Consider the following 20419-nt stretch of genomic DNA (forward strand, 5'->3'; position numbering starts at 1 on the left):
TGCTCACTGCCTGTTTGATGTGAATGGCCTGTAGAGAACATTGGACTCTGATGGGTTTCCTACATGAATCTGAGCATAGGCCTTTTTAGTTCATTTGCAATGTCATCATGGATGCTTTCATGGGCAGTCACCTCATAGTAGTTCATATCTGGCCGGAATTTAGGCTGTTTGCACTGTGCTTTCCTGTAATGACTTCCAAATTTTCAACTTCCTTTTCCTGCAAGGCTTACAGTAGGAAATCAGGGCTCAGCTTAATAAAAGTTCCAATTCTAGTTCTTATACTTATCTTTCTTTCTCTTTTTATTCCAGTGGGGGAGAGTAGAAGAGCTATTTTGTAAAATAATAATAATAATAATAATAATAATAATAATAATTGAAGATTTATTTTGGAAGCATGTATAAGGGACTCTGTCCAGAGAAGTAGGGGAAAATTGATACTTTCATTTGAGTCTGAATAGGAAGTTAGTCCGTCATGAGCTTTTAGACTGACTGCAAGAATGAGGATTTAATGAGAATTGAAAACTCATCTGATTTTATGGAGAGTGGGTGCTGAAATCTGTCTGTGCTCCGAGAGGGCAATTCAGAGAAGCCCAAAATAATGGTATCCATGTCTTGCCATCTGTTTTTTTATTACAGTTTGACCAGCTTTTTAAAACACACTCCTACTTACACAGGCATCTATCTGCGCGTACAATTTTGGCCTTTGAAGTGGGCAATGAACATTGTATAATAATTATCACAAAACTGGACTTGAACTGTTTTGAACTTTCTGCATGTTCATTGGCTGATGGCTGCTTTGTTCATCGAGTATCTTCAAAGAATATCAAACAGAAGTACTGTTTTTTGAATTTTCTTTAGAAGGCCCCTTATAGCCTCCGGTATGTGAGGGAAGGTGGTGGAGAGGAGCGATTTGTTGTCACTTTCTGGGTCTGTTTTAGATGCCCCCATGGCAGCATCCCTGCAACCCTTTGACTTTAATCTCTTCTGTTCTTCTTTGTTTTTCATCTTTTTGAGACAACAGCTGGATTCTGCTTTTAGTACTTCCTCTTGATTCCTGTCCTGTTGTGAGCCATTCTGGTGTTTTTTTGTTTTGAAAAGGCATGTGGCATCTTACTTTTCCGTACTATTTAATTAAAAGCTTGGCCTTTTGGAACTTGGCATTGGCAGCTGCTAGAAAATAGAGCCAGTGGATATTTCCAAAGAGTCTGAGACCCTCTTTTACACTTGCAGTCTCCTCATCCAAGTTCAAGAGCTTTCTGCCAATGAACTCTCTGTTTTGGGGGAGAGTTCACAATACATTCTTTACCTGAGGAAAATGGCTTGTTTTGATTTGTAATTTACTTGAATGTGCCCCCAAAGGCATATTTCCTGCATTGTTGTTCACAATTTTCTGTGATCTTAGTTATTACTAAAAGGGTTTAATTTTATTTACAGCGAGTCTACTTCTAACTTGGTCTCTGAGACTGCCAATTTTGAATTTTATGCTGACATAATTTGTCCCCAAAATATATATGCTGGGGTCACTAAGGACATTCAGAGATGAATATTTCATTTTAGTATATGGCAAGGAGGGAATTGGAGAAGGGAGGGATAAAAATAATACTGTCTAAAAAAAAAAAAAAAAAAAAGGAAAGGAATTTGCCAAGGCCATTCAGAATGATTGGCTTGTTCAGATTATGAATTTATAGGGTGAGCTATATATTTATGATAATTTTAAAAACATTAACCCGCTTTTGACCAGATTTCTCACACTTTCCATTACCCTGGTATACTCTTTTATCACAGCTTTATTTAGGAAAATTATAGTGAAAATGGGGCCTTTTCTGGGAAATAACCCAGCAGTGGGAGAGAGATATTATTAAAACATTTTCTGAGAAATCAGAGTTTTAAACATTTTTTAATCCTCCATTTTTATGCCAGATTATAAGGACTGCTGAATTTCACATAGAATTTAATGTATAATAAGAAAACAGAATCTGTCAAAGCCGTCAAGATTTATTAACCTTCCTTTTGAGGTCTTTGATTTGAAATATATATTTTTTGAGATAGCAGAATGAAATTACCCAGTAAATGGAGCATTTTAGGATTTGTGAGAAAAAAGTTATCTTAATCAGTTCTTAATCTTTTTTTTTTTGAGATAACGTAATTTTTCAGGATAAACCATTATGACACACTGAATTATAATCTACAAATTAGAAAGTAATTGTGCAATTTGTGTTTAGTTCTCCTGCTCACATTTTATATTAGGCATGTTTCTTTGTAGACTTACAGTAGTGTGAGTTTTTCATAAACAGCTATTTAAAGCCATTCACATAATCAAAATAATATTTATAGATATTCAAAAACGATTAAATCTTAGGATTGTGGCAAAGCAGAAAACCTTACTGTGTGGTTTGCCACCTCCTTCCAACAAAAATTCAAGTTTTGGTTAAGTTCCCTAAATGAGTGTAGTGAAAATTCGCTTCTTTTGGAATGATAATATAATTGAAAGACTAATTTAAATTAGGAGGGCACACTGGGCTTGGCAGAGGGCATTGTGAGAAAGCAAAGTGTAATTTTCCTCCAAACAAAGGCAGGCTTGTTGGAGAGCATGCTTTATTGCCTGGAAATTCTATATATATGCAAAGTTGCTCATCAATTCACTGTTGGGTTTTATGTGCTTGGTTTCTCTTTTTGTTTGGAAAAATCAAATGCTGAAAAAAGTCAGCATAGCTCTGCATGCTATAGGCACGTAGAAACCTACACTGGCCAATTCTCCTGGTGTGCCACGTTCCTGCGGGGGGAGCTGCCTGTGGGAGGGGGGCTCAGACTTGGGCTTCATGCAGGTAAAATCAGGGTGTGTGCTTCAGCAGATCCCACCCAAAATTTCCAGAAAATGACTCTTCCTGCATCTTTTTCAGATCACTTCCTTCTGACAGATTGGGTAAGTTAGGTTTACAACCCAAACTCTGTTTTCTCTTTTTCCAAGCAACTTTATTGAGACATACTGCACATACCATGCAATTTGCCTCCTTAAGGGTACAACTCAGTAACTTTTAGTGCAACTATTACCCTGATCAATTTTAGACCATTTTTATTACCCCAAAAGACAAACCATCTCCCAGTTAGTGTTCTTTGAAGACCCAGATTTGGATAAATTAATTAAAGGAGAGGAAGGTGAACATTCTCTAGGCTACTTTTATTCACTTGTTAATTAAATTTATTGAGGTAGCATTGGTTTAATAACATCATATAAGTTTTAGGTGTACAATTCTATAATACTTCATTGGTATATTGCATTGTGTGCTCAGCACCCAAAGTCTGGTCTCCCTCCGTCATCATGTATTTGACGCTGTTTACCCTTTTCCCTTCCCTCTAGCCTTCTTCTCTCTGGTAACCACCATACTATTGTGTGTGTCTGTGAGTTTGTTTATTTTGTTTGTTCACTGTCGCTTTTGTTTTATATCCCACCTATGAGTGAATCATATGGTTCTTATCTTTTTCCGTCTCACTTATTTCACTTAGCATGATACTCTCAAGATCAATCCATATTGTTACAAATGGCAGTACTTCATCATTTTTTTATGGTTGAGTAGTATTCCATTGTATATATGCAACACATCTTCTTTATCCAATCATCTATCAAAGGACACCTAAGTTGTTTCCATATCTTGGCCACTGTGAATAATGAACATAGGAGTATCCATATGTCTTTATAAATAAATGTTTTCAAATTTTTCAAGTAGATACCCAGAAGAGGGATTGCTGGGTCATATGGTAGCTCTATTTTAAATTTTTTGAGGAACCTCCAATTTACATTCCCGCCAGCAGCGTCTGAGGGTTCTTTTTTTTTTCATATCTTCTTTAACACTTGTTATTTCTTGTCTTATTTATAGTAGCCATTCTAATAGGTGTGAGGTGGCATCTCATTGTGATTTTGATTTTCACGTCCCTTATAGCTAGTGAACTTGATCATCTTTACATATTATCTGTTGGCCATCTGTATGTCTTCTTGGGAAAAGTGTCCAGGTCTTCTGACCATTTTTTAATTGGATTGTTTGGGGTTTTTAATTGTTGAGCTGTATGAGTTCTTTATATATTTTGGATATTAGCCCCTTATCGTGGGTATTATTTGCAACTATCTTTTCCCATTTGGTTGGTTTCTAGGCTGCTTTTAAATTGTCTTCTTCACTCTGTGTCTCAGCATAGCAACTACACTCACTCCTCCTAAGAGTATGTGCACAGTATTTTACAGTGTGCAAGGAACTTCCTGTCAAACTGCAACTGAGAGCATGGCTGGCAGCATGACAAGGTTGGGGTGAGAGGTTCCTAGGAGACTGGCCTGGAGGACAGGAACCCTGTTATTTGTCAACATCAGAGGGGTGGACTTGCAGGCCGGAACCCAGAGCTTTGAGCAACCTGACCATGACTGTGAGGGGTCTGGACTGTGACAGGGATAGCAGCAGAGCCAGTGGCCAAAAATGGATCCAAGGTGAAAAGAGGAATGCGGGAATAAGGAGCCAGTTTCTTATACCCATAGGTGAGGAGAAGAGGTGCTGGGCAGGTGGCTCAGCTCCCTGGGATGCAGGTGGTTTGGACAAGCCCACTTCTGCTGAAGGAGGAACCAGAATGTCATCATTTAGAGGGGTTGGGGGTGGACAGAGAAGGTTCAGACAAGATTTTTTCCCCTGAGCCCTAGGGTCCAGATTTAGAGTCCTTCACCTGGCTGCCTTCCTCCTGGGCTGTCCCTATGACTGTCCTTAAAGGTGTCATTTTTAGCTTGACACTTTCATGGGAGGAAGGAGAATTATTTTTGTTCAGATAAGCTATGAGAAGGTGGTTGACAATATTTCCTTTCCTAGTGAGGCTTCTAAGAAATTTTGTTATGTACTCCTTCACCCCCTAAAATCTTATTCTCCCCAGATTGCTCTAACTCTCTGATGCAATGTGCTTTAATTTCCTCCCAAAATTTAAATATACTTTAGTGTATTTAATTCAATAGATCTTATTTTAAAACTGTATGTGTGTGTGTGTGTGTATTATATATATATATATACATATATATATATATATATATATATATACACATATATATAATATTTGACTTGGGCAAATGTTATTTGGGGTAATATTATTTTGAAAACATTAGGAATTTTATTTAAACTTTCAATAAAATAAAATATACCTGTATGTTACAAATACTGGAAAACCCACATTCATGTGTTAGACTTTGGATTTTCACAAGCATAGCATAACCATATTATATTGTTTAGATTTTTGTGTTGACTAGTAGAAAGGTTCTTTCTCTCCTTCTGGCACTGTAGAGATAATTTATAGAAAAACCCAAAGCAACTGTTTTTCTGACCAGGAAATTGATTTTTTAAGTTGAGTTTCTAGATTGTCGCAGAAATCTGTTTTTGTGTGTGATCAAAGGTTAATCTGTGTAGGACAGTTAGACGCTTCAGCTCTGTTAACACTGGAGGTGGGACATCTGCCAGAATGCACTTCCCAGAAAACCTAGTTACAAAAGCTGTAAGGCTGACTCCTGAGTCGGTGGCCACCCATCAGAACAACAGCACTAGAAGAGCTTAGAAAATCCCTATCTGATCCAGGATGGCATTGAGACCAAGGGGATTCTCTGGGCTGGTTGGGTGGGGCTTGGAGAAAAGATTTGCCAACAGTGACCGAGCAAATAATCAGACCAGGTGATTGTCTCGTGGTTTGGGGTCATCTGTAAAGGGCAGGTGGTATTTGGGGCTAGAACCAGAGATATCAGGGGCAAGAGGGAAGAGGGGCAGGCAAGGACAAGACGGTCTGTGGAGTGCGTGGAAGGCTGGGCTGTAGTCCCAGCAAGGGAGGAGTGGACACACAACAAACAAAGGCCTAAGCTCAGGTATGGGGTCGAGCAGGTGAGCGATGAGGGGAGAGCTGTGGCTTTTTAGCTCTTTTCAGCCCTGCCCCCCATCTCTCCACATGCCGGATGCCTGAACGCATGGCACCCAGGGCGACTTTGGACCTTCCCTGCTCCCACTCCGATGAGGGCTTGCTGGAGAGGCAGAGACAGCTGGGCCTACACAATGGGGACAGGGCTTGTCACTGAGCTGCTTGGGAAAGGAAGATATTGACAGAATAAACGCATTAAGCTTGTTTATAGTTTCAACCCTGACTCCTTTTCATTTCTTGGTAGCTTTTAATTTTGATAGAATTTTAAACATACTCAGAAAAGTTGCAAGAATAGTATAAATAGCTCCTCTAGACTCTACTCTGATTCTACCAATTGCTTACATTTTCCCCCACTTGCTTTATTGTTCTCTCTCTCTTTTATTTTTTTTTTTCCTGAATCATTTGTAAGTTGAGACATTGTGCTCCTTTATCCCTAAATATTAATATTTCAGTGCATGCTTCCTTGGAACAAGGGCATTTTTTTATATAACCACAATGCAGTTATCAAAATTAATAAATCTGGCTCCTTTTATACTAATAATATTCAAATGCCATTCATAATGTTTTCCAGTTTTTATTCCATTATTTCTGAACTGTCAGAGATTGAAATTTAATTACATTTCTTTTTCTTTCTGACAGTGTTGGGAGAGAGCACACACACTATTTTTTCTTCAAATGTATTACATGGGAAGCCTTTGCCAAGTTTACAAAAATACAGTTGGCAGTCAGTGGAGTTACAACATAATGACACCAATTAGATAAAGCCATCAGAAAGATCAAAGAACTTCTCTGAGTAATGTGCTTGCGTATTTGTTTGCCTTGGAATTAAATTTTTACAGTGCTATCTCATTTTAAGAATAACATTAAAATCACCACTTGATAAGATCCATGTATATGATCTTTTTCTTTTTGCTTTAAACTCAGGGAAGATATTTTGATGATGCAAATTCAATATATTTTCCAGATTTATCCCAATTGGGCTAAATGGATATATAGCAACAACAACAAAAAACGAAGTGTTTAACAAGAAAGCAATGGTGAAATGTATTCTGATATCAAAAGCTATCCAGGATATGTTCTTAGAGAGAGAAGAAAGGCTAAAACATCATGTGCCATATGATCCCATTTGTTTAAAGCTGGTTGAGATGCTACATTGGTGTGTGCATAGAACATTCTGGAAGTTATGGAAGAAATTACTGTTAGCAATGGTTACCTTGGAAGTGAGACTGGATAGGTCAGTAAGTGGAGGGTAGTGAGGGGAAATAATTTTTTTTCATTTTATACACCTTGTAGTTTAAATTTGTTATCATGTGCTTTTATTTATTTTGTAGTAATAAAACTGATTATAGTAGGGTGTCGAAAAAAGAGAGAGAGAGAATAGTAGTTAAAACAAAATCCAAAGGCAAATTTATTTAAAAATGGTGTGGCTTAGAAAGGAACATAAACGGGCGGAATTATGAATAAGTTGGATATGTAAAATGGATCATTTTCTACTTTCAGCTATTTATATATGGCTGCCAGTATTTTTCAGCAAGATTCATACATGGGTCTCTTAAAACTAAATTTTCACTAATGAGTGCATTTTGGTGCTAATTCTGGTAGAGCAGACTGGCTGCTCTATCCCTCAGTGCTTCCTTTTAAATTACAAAATTGATTAGTCTTCATGGACTTTGATGTGTTAAATTTAGGTTTTATTTTTATCAGCATCAACTGATCTGCATGCTTCTTCTGTTCCTTCTCTGGAAGCAAGAAGCTTATTCATAAAGAGCAAACAAACATCACAGAGCTATTTGACCATGTGCATCATATGATTTCAAATAGCTTCTTTCATCATATCTGCAAATCATTAGAATGATTTTTATAGATCTGCATGCATTAGGCCTGTTTTTCTCTTAAGTGTTTGTTTTTTAAATGGAAATGTGCCCCTTGGCAGAATCGGTATGAGAAGAAATCATGGTGTGGAGGGAATGGGAACCGATATTCATTGTGTGCCGGGGCTGTGAGGAGTTTTACATGGGTTATCTCATCTAGTCCTTCCATCAGCCATGACAGGTACATGGTAATGTTTCTGGTTTATTATTGAGAAACTGGTTAAGAAATTCTTTCATTTATATTCATTCACTCAACAAATATTTATCGAATATCTGCTGTGTCTGAGGCCCTGGGGGAGAATATAGATGTGTCCCCTGCCCTCTGTGAGGCTGTAGTGGGCCAGAGGAGAAAGGCATTGCCCGGCACACACTCACACAGTACATAGCCAGGCATTGCCTGGGCACACCGATGGCAAAGAATGATGCAGGGAGAGAGAATAATGAGAGAGTCATATAAACTGGGGGTCAGGAAAGACACTGTGAGGAAGCCACATGTCAGTGCAGATGAATAGAAATTGGCAAGGCCACGTAGCAAGCCCATTCCAGGCAGCAGGAGGCCTACAGGTGAAAGCTCAGTGCACTTGAGGATCTGAAAGGAGCCAGTGGGTTAGAGATGAATGATGAGAGGGAGAGTGTGGGACCTGGGGCTAGAGAAGCAGGCAGGGCAGGCAGCTCATGAGAAAGCTCAGAAGTCTTGTTAGCAGCAGCAGAAGTTTGCAGAACTGGATGGAGCTCACATCTGCCTGGATCTTATAGCTTGTGTCCCCCAACTCTTCCAGCCTTGCCCTCTCTCATGCTCCGCCCCCTCTGACACATGGCACTGTCATGCCCTCCTCCACACTGCTAAAGCACCCCTTTCATTATCAGCACCTGGGAGCAGAGGGATACTCTGTTATTTGATAATATAGAAAGCAATTAAAAGAATGGGACCTGGGCGAGGCCCCGTAGAACACACTGCAGGGAAAATGGAGTTCATCTTAGGGTGAGTGGAGAGATGATAGAAACCAAGAACGACTCAAAGGGTTCAAGGGATACAGTATCCCACAATGAGTAGAAGCTTCCAAAACCACTCAGAGCTGTATTACTGTGATCCCCCAGAGATATGCAGTAGATATACAGTATATCTTGAAGCAGAAATGATAGAAATGATAATGAAGGGAGATGAAGAACGTAGGCAAAAACAATTTGTGTGGTCAGAAAAGCTTCAAGAGTTTGGAATGAATCAAAGTAGAAAGTCTGCAAAAGTCAAGAATTGTTGGAACTAAGAAGTAGCCTTCTCCAGGCTGTTGAGTTTTATCTGCACGAAACAGATAAAAGCCACTGCCCTGTATAGTTTCCATTCTCGTGTCCAATGTGTATGACTGTGGCAAAAGCTAGGGTACTGGGCTCCCACTGGGGGTTCCAGGTAGGATTGGAGTTAAGGACAGGTGAGTTCTACGTGGATGCTTCTAGAGATACTTGGTCAGAAAATAGCCAGAGAAATGCATAGTGGCTTCAGAGTTTGAGAGGCCAAGCCAGAAATGAATAGAATATCTCTAAAGTGGGAAGATCAGCCGAAACCGGTTTGGCTCAGTGGATAGAGCATCGGCCTGCGGACTCAAGGGTCCCGGGTTCGATTCCTGTCAAGGGCATGTACCTTGGTTGCGGGCACATCCCCAGTGGGGGGTGTGCAAGAGGCAGCTGATCGATGTTTCTCTCTCATCGATGTTTCTAGCTCTCTATCCCTCTCTCTTCCTCTCTGTGAAAAATCAATAAAATATATAAAAAAAAAAAAATAAAAATAAAGTGGGAAGATCAGGTATCTATTTGGGCCAGGAAAGTCTTTCTTTTCCCCTTAGTCCATCTGGGCTGCTATAACAGAATACCACTGAGTGGCTTATAAGCAACATACATTTATTTCTCACGTTTCTGGAAGCGAAACACCTGAGATCAGGGTGCCAGCATGGTTAGGCGAAGGCCCTTTTCTAGGTCCCAGACTTTTCGTGTGTCTCAGACGTTGGAAGGACCTAGGGAGCTGTGGGGTCTCTGATAAGAGCACTGATCTCATTCATGAGGGCTCCACCCTCATGACCTCTTACCTCCCAAAGGCCCCGCCTCCTAACACCACCCCCTTAAATATCAGGATTTCAACATATAAAGGGGGAGGGGAACATTCAGACCGTAGCAACCCCTGACGCACTCCTCATATCCCCTCCTGCTCTACTACTCTCTATGCAGCACCTTGTAGAGCAAGAAAGCAAAAACAGAATGTTAGTAGTTTGTTCTAATGGGATGACAGTCATGGGCTATTGCTTTCTGGGAAATTACCCTTTGTTTTAGATTTTTAAATGATAGATGCATCCTAATTCTGTATTATCAGTATTTAAGCACCTTTTTAGGATTTGCATGTTTCCATGATATATATTACTGGTATTCTGGTTAGTTTTATAAGAGCTGGGCTTGATCATTTTAATTCAGAATTACTATACTTCATATCCATCACCCTTTGAAGACTCATATGGTTACATAAAACGTCAATCATCTGGTTTTCTTTCTGTGAACAAGGAGGCAGTGGCTGTTTTGTCAATGTTCACAGTCACATGTATACTAGATGGGCTGTCGTGGGCTCAGACTTAGCAAAAAGAGAGGATTTGATTTGTGGCAGCAGCTCCAGAGCACAGTATATTATGCCTCTCAATTAAGTAGCATTGACCTACTGTGTGTGTGTCTTGCTCTCAACTTGAGTTTCCCTAGGAGGAGCTTGTGGCTAATTTAATTAGTTGAATATGCAGAGCGTGACTTAAATTATAATCATTCCATTGAGCCCCTTGAAATCTCTGAGCCTTTTAGTGATATTAAAAGTACGGATGTATTGAGTGTGCTTCAGCCAGAAACCCGAGTCTTTAATATCATTAATTGTAGGTAGTTAGAGACGGTTTAGCCTCCAGGAAAAAGTGTATTTACCACCCCCTATGCCAGTCCTTTTCTCTTCCTCCTCCCATGTTCAGGCCCCTTTGAGGGGCCCCTTCAGGCCTGCCATCTACTTAATGGCTTGTGCTTTCCTTGTTTTTCCATCAAAACCATTCTCCATGCAGCAGCCAGAATGTTCTTTTAAAAACACCCATCTGTTCTTGTCACTTCTCCGCTTAAACTGCTTCCCATTGTACTTTGATGACGTTCAAAATGCTCATATGACCTGCAGGGCCTTCCTGTCAGATCCCTGCATGGCCCAGGCCTCACACCATCCCTCTCCCCACCACCTTGTCCTGATTCTCCTGCTAGACTGGTCTTCTTTGTCTCAGCACCACGTGGGTTCCCTCTCCACCTGGAAGGCTGGCTCTCCCTGCCCCATCCCTCACCCCCAAGCCTCCTCAGCCTCAGTTCCATGTCATCCCTTTGACCCCCAAATCTGAATTTGCCCCACTCTCCACACCAAGCCACATTTTCACTGCACTCTGTACTTTCTCCTTTCAAGCTCCTGAGATGATTATTTGTGTGGAAATTGGGGGGGTGTTTGTGGGGACCCATCTGTGAGGACCGTGCTGTGATCACCTCGGTGTACCTTCCCCTATCACCTTGACTAAGTGAATTTATTCTGCCTGTCCTTCAGGGTTAACCTGACTAACTTCTATTATAACTCTGACTGAATAAGAACTAGCTAAAAGCTATGACTCCTCATAGCAAATAACTGCTCTCACTTGATGAGGGTATTTTAGGGTCCCCACATGGGGATCTCAGCACCTTGACAGGCCAGTAGGAGAGAAAATTTCAAACAGGTGGCTTTTCCAGAGAAACTTCGTTTTCTTGTAGGACTCTTAGGCGATTTGAGTTTGGAAAACTTTCTCCAGTAGCTATAGTTGTGATTATGACACTCCAAACTACAGCTCTTTCAGGTCAGTCATGAATTAAAAATGGCCAGGCGTTGGCAAGCAGAATTTTGTCTACATTTAGAAATACATGTAATGGGGCCGAAGGATGTAGCGAAACATCATTGAAGAAATGGCTGTGTAGGTTCTTTGTACCCCATCATGCCGATGCTATGGAAATCAAGAATCAAGGAAACAGAATAACTTGGCTTGAGGGATGAACCCGGTCTAGCAGCACACATGGCTTTAAACTTCTGCTCCAAAGTTTCCATTGAAAGCTGCTTGACTTGTCCCTTCTTTTCTGCTCTTCACACTTTAAAGAATTGTTAGCTCTCTGAGATTTTAGAGCAGTATGTCACGTCCATTTTTACATCACATGTTGTACATCATATAGAAGTCATGATACAACTCTTGCCAAGAAACAGAAAAAAGGGATCTGAACTTTATACCCTATTCTAAACTGCTAGAGGCCCAGTGCATGAAATTCATGCACTCGGTGGGGGTGGGGGGTCCCTCAGCCCAGCCTGTGCCCTCTCACAGTCCAGGAGCCCTCAGAGGATATCCAAGCGGGGGTAAGAGAGGCTCCCGCCACCACCACTGCGTTTGCCAGTCGTGAGCTCCGCTTCTGGCTAAGTGGCACTCCCCCTGTGGGAGCACACTGACCACTAGGGGGCAGCTCCTGCATTGAGCATCTGCCCCCTGGTGGTCATTGTGTGTCATAGTGATTAGTCATTCCACCCTTTGGTCGATTTGCATATTAGCCTTTTATTATATAGGGTTCTACTGCATAATCAGGATGCTCTCAGAGAAAGTGCAGACAAACCGTTTGCCATCACATTTTGTGAACTGGGCTTTAATACATTGGGAGAACCTAGTAAAGATATAACAAATGGGACATTATGGTAAGACAGCCTCACATTCCTGGAACAGTGCTCTCTACTCTTCCCCAATCCTGGACACTGACACAATGGACTCTCATAGTGTCACCTTGTTCTGACCATATATCCCCCACAGCTGTTCACACCGGTCCTGTCAATCATCCTCATGCCTTCCTGTTTGTTTTTATATCTCATCCTCCCGATGGTTCCTAAAGATGGGTGTTATTATTCCAGGTCCCTTAGCCAGGAAACTGAGGTAAAAACTGACTCAAGTTCACACAAGACCCCGTTCTTGTGTGAGTCCAATGTCTGCATGCTTCCCATAGCATCAGAGGTTCTTGTTTTTTTCATTGAAGTTCCCTGAATGCAGATGAATTCAATACATTATGCCCGGATCTAAACCCTTTGTAGCTAGACATAGCCAGCAGCATGCTCGAAATTTCTTTGAAGTCTCATGCTTTAATCTTTAAAATTTATGCAAATTTAGCTTTCTACTTCTTAATGTAAAAGTATAAACTACTTGACATAGAATAAAATTTAAGCTCCAGGAAGAGTGCCTGTTAACCCCTCTCGCATTCCGGCCTGCCCTGCTGGCAGCGCCCCCCGCTCCCCCCGCCATGGGGTTCTGCACACTTCAGTGCGAGAAGGTGAGCACTGGGGTGCATCTCAGTTAAATCCTTAGTACCCGTGGTTTTTTGGATAAATCTTTCAGGTATGAAACAACCTTCGCATGGCCATTCCAACCATAGATGTCTTCCTAATGGAGAACAGAGTCGCTAATACTTCCTAGGGAAATCCTAAATTGGTCTTTGTTGATTCTTTGTAGAGATCTTTGAGTGACCTTTGTCTGGCTGGAAGTTTAAGGATTATTTAATCTTGTGGTTTATAAACTTCTATTTTTTCAAAAGCAAAAGTCATCTTTCAAATGAAATTGTTCTTGGAATTCTATAAAACAGATAAAAGTGAAAATGCTCTAGTTGCCATAGGGGCCCTTGCCTGAGGAAATTTGGGGTTCTGCTAAAGAACAGGGTTTCAAAACCCTGGATCAAATTCAGAGACTGAAGCCAGAGAGCTTGGAGGATGTGTGGGAGGTGACTCAGCTGATTAGTGGCAAAGCCCAGAGTAGAAACTAAGAATGAAGCCTACCAAACTCTTCCAAGAGCCTTGAAGCCCTGTGGTTTTCCTGTCTTGTGAATACTGTTTCCTACCAGCCCTCAGAGGTCCTGGAGGGTTAGGGAGTAGGATTCCTCCAGCCAGGGGCCTTCCATGTGTGGATTGGTGTCCATTAAAGGCATAGTTCTTTCTCAGTGCATATGGCAATTTAAGAATGATTGAATTGGGCCATGGAAGCTATTGAGGTGTTAGAGTGTGTTGGAATCCAGGGAAAGGCTTTGCAAAAGAACATTAACCAGGGCCCCCAAAGAGGACATTATCAAGGGATTCAGCCAGGTCAATACACACCCCAGTGGCTGGGGTGGGGGAGATGTGTAGGCGTGACATTAAGTAACCACCATAAAAATGTGCTGGGTCACCTTTGAAAAACTGCTGACCTCAGACTTAGGCTGGCCTTGTGTTGATTTTCATGTGGGTGCCTCAATCATGGCCTTGGCTAATTCCCTTTAGTTTTATTCTGGTTCTCGGGAAGCTTGAAGTGGCTTTTAAACTTCTATGGCTTTTAAACTCCATGGTTTAGATTTACTAATAGAGTCTTCTCTCATTTTTCAATTCATCACTTCAGTATCAATAAGCCCTATTGTAAGGAAGCCTAGTATCTAACTCCCCAATTTTCCCATCTCTGGAGGATTTTATAGTTGAAGGGAATTATTCCAACTTCCACATGTTAAACAAAGAGAGAAGCGCTGTCTTCTCCTTCTCCTGCTGCCGCTCTCCCTCAGTGCCAGGCATCATTGCAGGCCACTGACACTGCAGGGCACTGCAGGCCAACCCCACCAGTCCAGCCTCTGGGCAGTCACTGTGGGTGATCCCACTGCCTCGGTGTTGGCTCAGCCAAGGACGAACAGTGAAAACGGAGTCTCTCTCCCACTTGACCCTCAGCCACCCAGATCTCTTTCTCAGAGGCAGTCATTGTTACTACTTTCTTGTATATTTGCTTGTGCATTTACAGGTCTTTATGGATGTTCACAAACACACGTCTATTCTCTTATCTCCACAAAATAGTAGCATACTCTACACACAGTGCTGTAGTTTGCTTTGTAAAAATGTAACAATATATTGTAGCGTTCATTCCACATCAGCACACATAGTGATACTTCGTTCTTTTTCATGGCTGTATAATATTCCAACATCATCTATCAGGAAACAACCCATCTTCATCTACTTCTCAAGAAGTAACCCAGCTGTCATTTCCTTTGTGGACATTTGGGTTATTTCCTGCTTGTGGTTTTATTTGCTACTAGAGGCCCGGTGCACGAAATTCATGCACTGGAAGGGGGTCCCTCAGCCCAGCCTGTGCCCTCTTGCAGCCCGGGAGCCCTTGAGGGAGCAGGTCTAAGCCATCAGTTGGACATCCTTAGTGCTGCTGCGGAGGCTGGAGAGGCTCCCGCCACCGCCACTGCGCTCGCCAGCCGTGAGCCCAGCTTCTGGCTGAGTGGCACTCCTCCTGTGGGAGCGCACTGACCATCAGGGGGCAGCCCCTGCATTGAGCATCTGCCCCCTGGTGGTCAGTGTGCATCATATTGACGGGTCGTTCTGCGGTTCACTTGATTTGCATGTTAGTCTTTTATTATATAGGATTACAAACAGATAGGCGTGTTTGCATTTGTATTCAAGAGGCTCTATTTCTGCCCTCTAAGGGAGGTTCCTTGCTCAATCAAAGGAAATATACATTTTAAAATATGACAGATACTTCCAATTGCCTTCCACTAAGATTGTTTCATTTTCTACTCCAATAAGCAATATAACAGTATGAGAGAAGCTGTTTTCCCCACTCTCACTAATAATGTGTTTAGCCAATGTTTTGAAACTTCTCCAAATCTGACAAGTAAAACAGGATATTGCACTATAGTGCTAATGTGCCTTTCTGTCATGGGTAAGGTTCAGCATCTTTTCATTTGATATGTTCTTTATAGGCCGCTTTTTAACTGGTGCTTGAAGATGAACTGCTGCCTAAAGATCAAGCAATATGCAACTAACTTAGACATTCCAATTTTCTGGTATAGCTTTTATGCCAGTTAGCTGTTTTTATCCTAATGAATATAGGGTGTGCTGCAGGGTGCTACATGAGGAATTAGTTTCCTGCTTTAGTGAATGTTTATTAAAACGTGCCCCATCAATTTTAAAAGGTGGACTTTTTTATTTATAGACATAAACATTTCAATCCTGGTTTTGCAATCTCCACTACACCCAAAGTTGTTATATTGCAACCAATGTTGTCTTATCAGATATAGTACTTTTTAAATTCAATTCAGCTGTGACATTTATGAAACAGAAATTTGAGTATTAAGTGGGTATGATGGAATGTTACATTTCTTAATTGTGATAGTGGTATTGTGGTTTTCTTTAGGGAAAAAGAAGACTTCTCTTAGAGATTCATACTGAAATATTTATGGATTACATGATATATCTGGGACTCGCTTCAAAATAATTCTGGAAGGGGCAAGTGCTAGCAGTGCAGATTAAATAACATTGATCATAAGTTAATAATTATTGAGCCTGGATGTTAGGTATGTGGCATTCTATTTTTATCTATGTTTGAAATTTTCCATAAAAATTCTGAAACTCAACAGATAAGTGATAAGTTTGCGTTATGTGCAAGCCACGGTATCCTATGTGACAGGAGACAGGTACTTCACAAGCTCAAGGGGCCTGTCAGTTTGTTCTCTGCAGTGAGCCCGGGGCCGAGGACACTGCATGTGGTAGGTGCTCAGCATACCTGAGCTCCAGCTCGCACTCTGGCCCCCAGAGGCTGCTCTGCTTCCTGTTCCCAGGAGCTGCAGCCCTGATGATGTGCTCCGTGAGTGAGCTGCAGACCACGTGCTATGGAGTTGGAGGAAGACGAAGTCCCATTCATTCAGGGGTCAGGAAGGTGCTTCCCTGGAGTTCATGAGCTTTGATATTGAGGTGCCCGAGACAAAGAACATCTCCTGCATCCAAAACATTTCTAAGCAAAGCAAAATTGCTCCTTTACTTTAACATGAATGATTTCTTTTAGGAGCCTGGAAGGGAGTTGCTAACAGTTAGAGGAATAACTCAAAAGGCTGTGTGTGTGTGTGTGTGTGTGTATAAGGGGGGGCGGGATGGGGAGAAGGTGTTACAAAATCTTCTTAGAACATATCCCCTTCTCCTCCTTTTGAGCCTGTTTTGTTCTGGGTCCAGCATCATGCCATGCTGAGAAATGAGTTTAATCAATGCTCTCTAGTGAGGACTAGGAGTAGATAGTGTCATCAGAAAGAAGGGAATCAGAATTGGGAAGTTATCAAAGGAAGTGTCAGGAATTCAGGGTGCAAGATTGGTCCTGTGAGCGTGTGTGAGTGATTCCTTAACTCAGAAGCAGAGGGATTCATGGTTTTTAATGTTTGCATGCAGGTGTTGGTATAGTTGCCTCAGAATGAGAGCAAAAATGGATTAAGAAATAAAAACTAGTCACATCTTGACTGGAAGAAGGCTCTTTTGAGAAATCATCCATGTTACAAACACCATTCAGATATACCCAATGGGCCAGATGGTTGCTCGAATATTGCGTGTTGCCAGCTGCCCATTGCTACAGATGAAGTCTTTTCTGCTGACGTTTGTGTAAACCCCAGCACATTATAGAGGGCTGATTCTTTAGATGCTGTTTAACATTTGTGTCATCGTAATTAGAAACCATAAATATACATGACACCCTGCGAGAGCTAAAATCTCCCAGCTTTCACTCTGAAGGGGGGGAGGGGGCGCTGTAGTATTACCTGACAAGAGAGGATGTCTAATAATCATTTTCCATTCTTCGTAAATGCCACTTCTCTCTCGTAGGATGCTCTAGATTGCTTTATGCTCTCCAAGCCTTCTCTCTTGAAAACAGCGCAGACCTTGAGGGCCACTATATATGCCCGAGCCTCACGTTGCCTGGACCACAAGTCAGGGGGATACAATTCAGGGGAATCCAAACAGTTCTATTGGATAACATACCAACAGTTCCTCGGAGGTCACAAAGCACCCCACAGGCAGGTGGAAGATGTGAAAGGAAGTGGGTAAATGGAAGCAAATCAACTTCTTTCAACACAGGCCTTTTCTTTTTTGCTCTGAAAGAAAGCAGATTCAGTGTCATTCACCTATTTATTTGTATCTGCGCCTGTAAAAACCAAGTGTCTTTCTTTCTCTTCCATCGAAACGTGTGCTTGCTGGAGTGAGAAGCAGGGCAGGAGGTGGAGGGAGGGTAAAAGTCCACACAATTTGGATACTTAGTCACAAATGCATAAATGACCTGGGATAGGACCCCTCCCTGGTGGGGGCACGCTCCGCCGTATCCGGGAGGGCCTCTTTAGAACACAGCATCCTTGTTTTAGGCCACGAGTCCCAGGCAGCACATTTCAGGCTCTATAAATACAAGACTCCGATGTTCCCTGATGACTGATGTTTCTGCTTTTCAACATGTAAATAAATGAATGCTCCAAGTGAGTAAGTATCTGTGCATTGAGTTTACAATCTTGTCTTTCAGAAATACCGACAGTACATGGCAGGACTTCTGGCTCCTCCTTATGGTGTTATGGAAACGGGCTCTAACAATGACAGTAAGTGAAATATGTGAACACTTTGCATCTAAAAATGTAGCGTGTGGTGTGTGTTTTCATGTGACAAAAAAATATGTCCTTCACCAGCTTGGCAGATTCCATTTCCAGACGCTTGTGGATAAACAGACCTGCCAGCCCACATGGGTTATTCTTTAAATTGTTAATACAGGATTATGTTATGGCTTTAGCTGCTGCCCTGGAACTTCAGCAGACTTAGAATGCTTTCTCAGAATCTCTTCATTTTAGAGCAAAATCCAGGGTTGTTTCTGTGCTCTTTTAAAAATAGGATTCATGAACTGTGCTTATCTTGGTCACTTCTGCATACCCGAGAGCCCCAACCTCTTGCTCATGTTGATGTTATTAATCAAGGAGAGACACAGCATGAGTCCTTCCTATTCTTAAATCACAACCTCTCCAAACTCCAGGCCTTTCATAAGAGACCAGTCCCTGCCTGCTCATAAAAGGAAGTTTTTCTCTGTGATCTGATTTTCTAGGGGGTGCCCACTAGACTCAAAGAAACCCCGTGTCCTGAATCTGTTTATCTGTTTATCTGTTTGTGCATGCCGGGAGCATCTGTTTAGCACGCATTACCGTCCCTGGGGGAAGTTTGTTGCATCTCTAAGCTCCCTTGCTTGGCTCCTGCACATTCACCTGTGACAGGGTACCAAGTACTGGGGTTTGAAGCTGTGGCGGAGCAGGCAGCACTTCCACTCTGAGCACCTGCAGGGCCCAAATGTCCACACAGGAGGTGACCTCAATGAAGGACCCTGCCATTGAATCTTGTTTTTATGTCTTAAATGTCAGTTAATTATGAACAGTCCTTTCCCTTCTTTATCCAGTTCAGAGTCACCCTGTTGCTCAAAACCATTGAGTGATTATCCATCACTCGCCATGGAAGGTGAATTCCAAGGCTGCTAATGCCTTAGCCCAGCTCTCAAGTTCCTGCAGGGTCCCAGATCACCCTTTAAGTGTCATTTCTCTACAAAGACCCTACTTTCTGGCCACTCAGTTTTGGTGATTTATGCAACTGTGTATTAGTCTTATTAAACCTCCTAGAAAGTGAGCTCCCGCCAACCCCTATATCCCCTCATTCAAGCAGCTTCAGTCCTTCCAAGCCGTTGTTGAATGAATGGGTGGCTGGCTGGCTGGGCGGATGGGTGGATGGATTCAGGAGGCGTTTCAGAGTGCTGACATTAGGCCACCCTTACTCCTGACCGATCTAGGAAGTGATGGCAAACCTGCCCATTAGTCTTCTCTGTTTATATCCTGGTGCACTCCCAGTTTGGGAGCCAAAGTCTGATTAGGGAATGTTTCCAAACAGTCTCTTCCATTCTTACCTCTCCTGTGTTGTGTATTGCCACCCATTAGGGTGGGTACTCAGTTCTTTTCATGCCAATATTTTAAATCAGTGTAGTCCTATATTAAACACAGAAAGTTCTGTTTTCTCGGAATTTGGACATACTATATTTTAACATTGCAAACCACCTCACACTGCCCCTGTGGTTCAAAACTAGGTGCGGTCACATGTGAAAACCACCTGTACTTCTGTCTCCTCAACATAAGGCCAATTGTGCCACTGTCCTGGGGGCACTAAGCTCTGTTGGGGCTGTGACCTGCCAGTGTGACCCCCTCCCCCCTTAACCACCGTGTCAGTCAAAGCAGCAGCCCCAGAGGAAGTGCAGAGGACCAGGGCTTGCCTATAGTAGTTGCTCATGAAATGTTGTCAGTGAATAAACAAAGAAGTGAATGGATGAATGTTTAACTCTTTTGCTCAGAAAACTGAGATATCCCTGGAAACAGCCACTGCCCTGCTCAGCCCTGACTCGGAGGCAAACAGGAGTTTGCCTTTCCCCCAATGGAAGTTGTGTTCTGGTGGGTTTCCTGTGCAACCTGCCCCTAGGTTCAAATCCCTAGAGCAGTGTGAGGTGATTTGAAATGTAAAAATACAAATGTGCCACTTACACTTGATGTGCCTGTCTAACATTCTGAGTGTTCTGGTGCCCAACACAGAGGAATGAGGAGCTCACATGGTGTAAATGAGTCAGGGGTAAATTTTACCTCTGGGAACGTAAAGCATGTGGTAGAGAAGCAAACTCAGCCTGAGATTGTGTTGTCCGGTACTCAGTCCTGCTCCCGATTCACTGATTTATTTATATGACAGATTTGATAGGTGC

At 42.0% G+C, this 20419-nt stretch overlaps 1 protein-coding gene across 8 annotated transcripts in view; it reads left to right on the top strand.

The window, feature by feature from the left end:
* Positions 1–18166: 18166 nt before the first annotated feature.
* Positions 18167–20419, top strand: part of RAPGEF4 (Rap guanine nucleotide exchange factor 4) — a 114552-nt gene continuing 112299 nt past the window's right edge. For 7 of the 8 annotated variants that reach the window (XM_054723391.1, XM_054723392.1, XM_054723388.1 and 4 more), the window contains exon 1: positions 18173–18245. In XM_054723391.1, the coding sequence (XP_054579366.1) occupies positions 18188–18245 (58 nt within the window). In that variant the 5' untranslated portion in view covers positions 18173–18187. Of the gene's footprint in view, positions 18246–20419 lie in introns of all 8 variants that reach the window. The other variant, XM_054723395.1, reaches the window with a different exon arrangement.

Source organism: Eptesicus fuscus, chromosome 11 (assembly GCF_027574615.1).
Source record: "Eptesicus fuscus isolate TK198812 chromosome 11, DD_ASM_mEF_20220401, whole genome shotgun sequence".
NCBI classification, from domain to species: domain Eukaryota; kingdom Metazoa; phylum Chordata; class Mammalia; order Chiroptera; family Vespertilionidae; genus Eptesicus; species Eptesicus fuscus.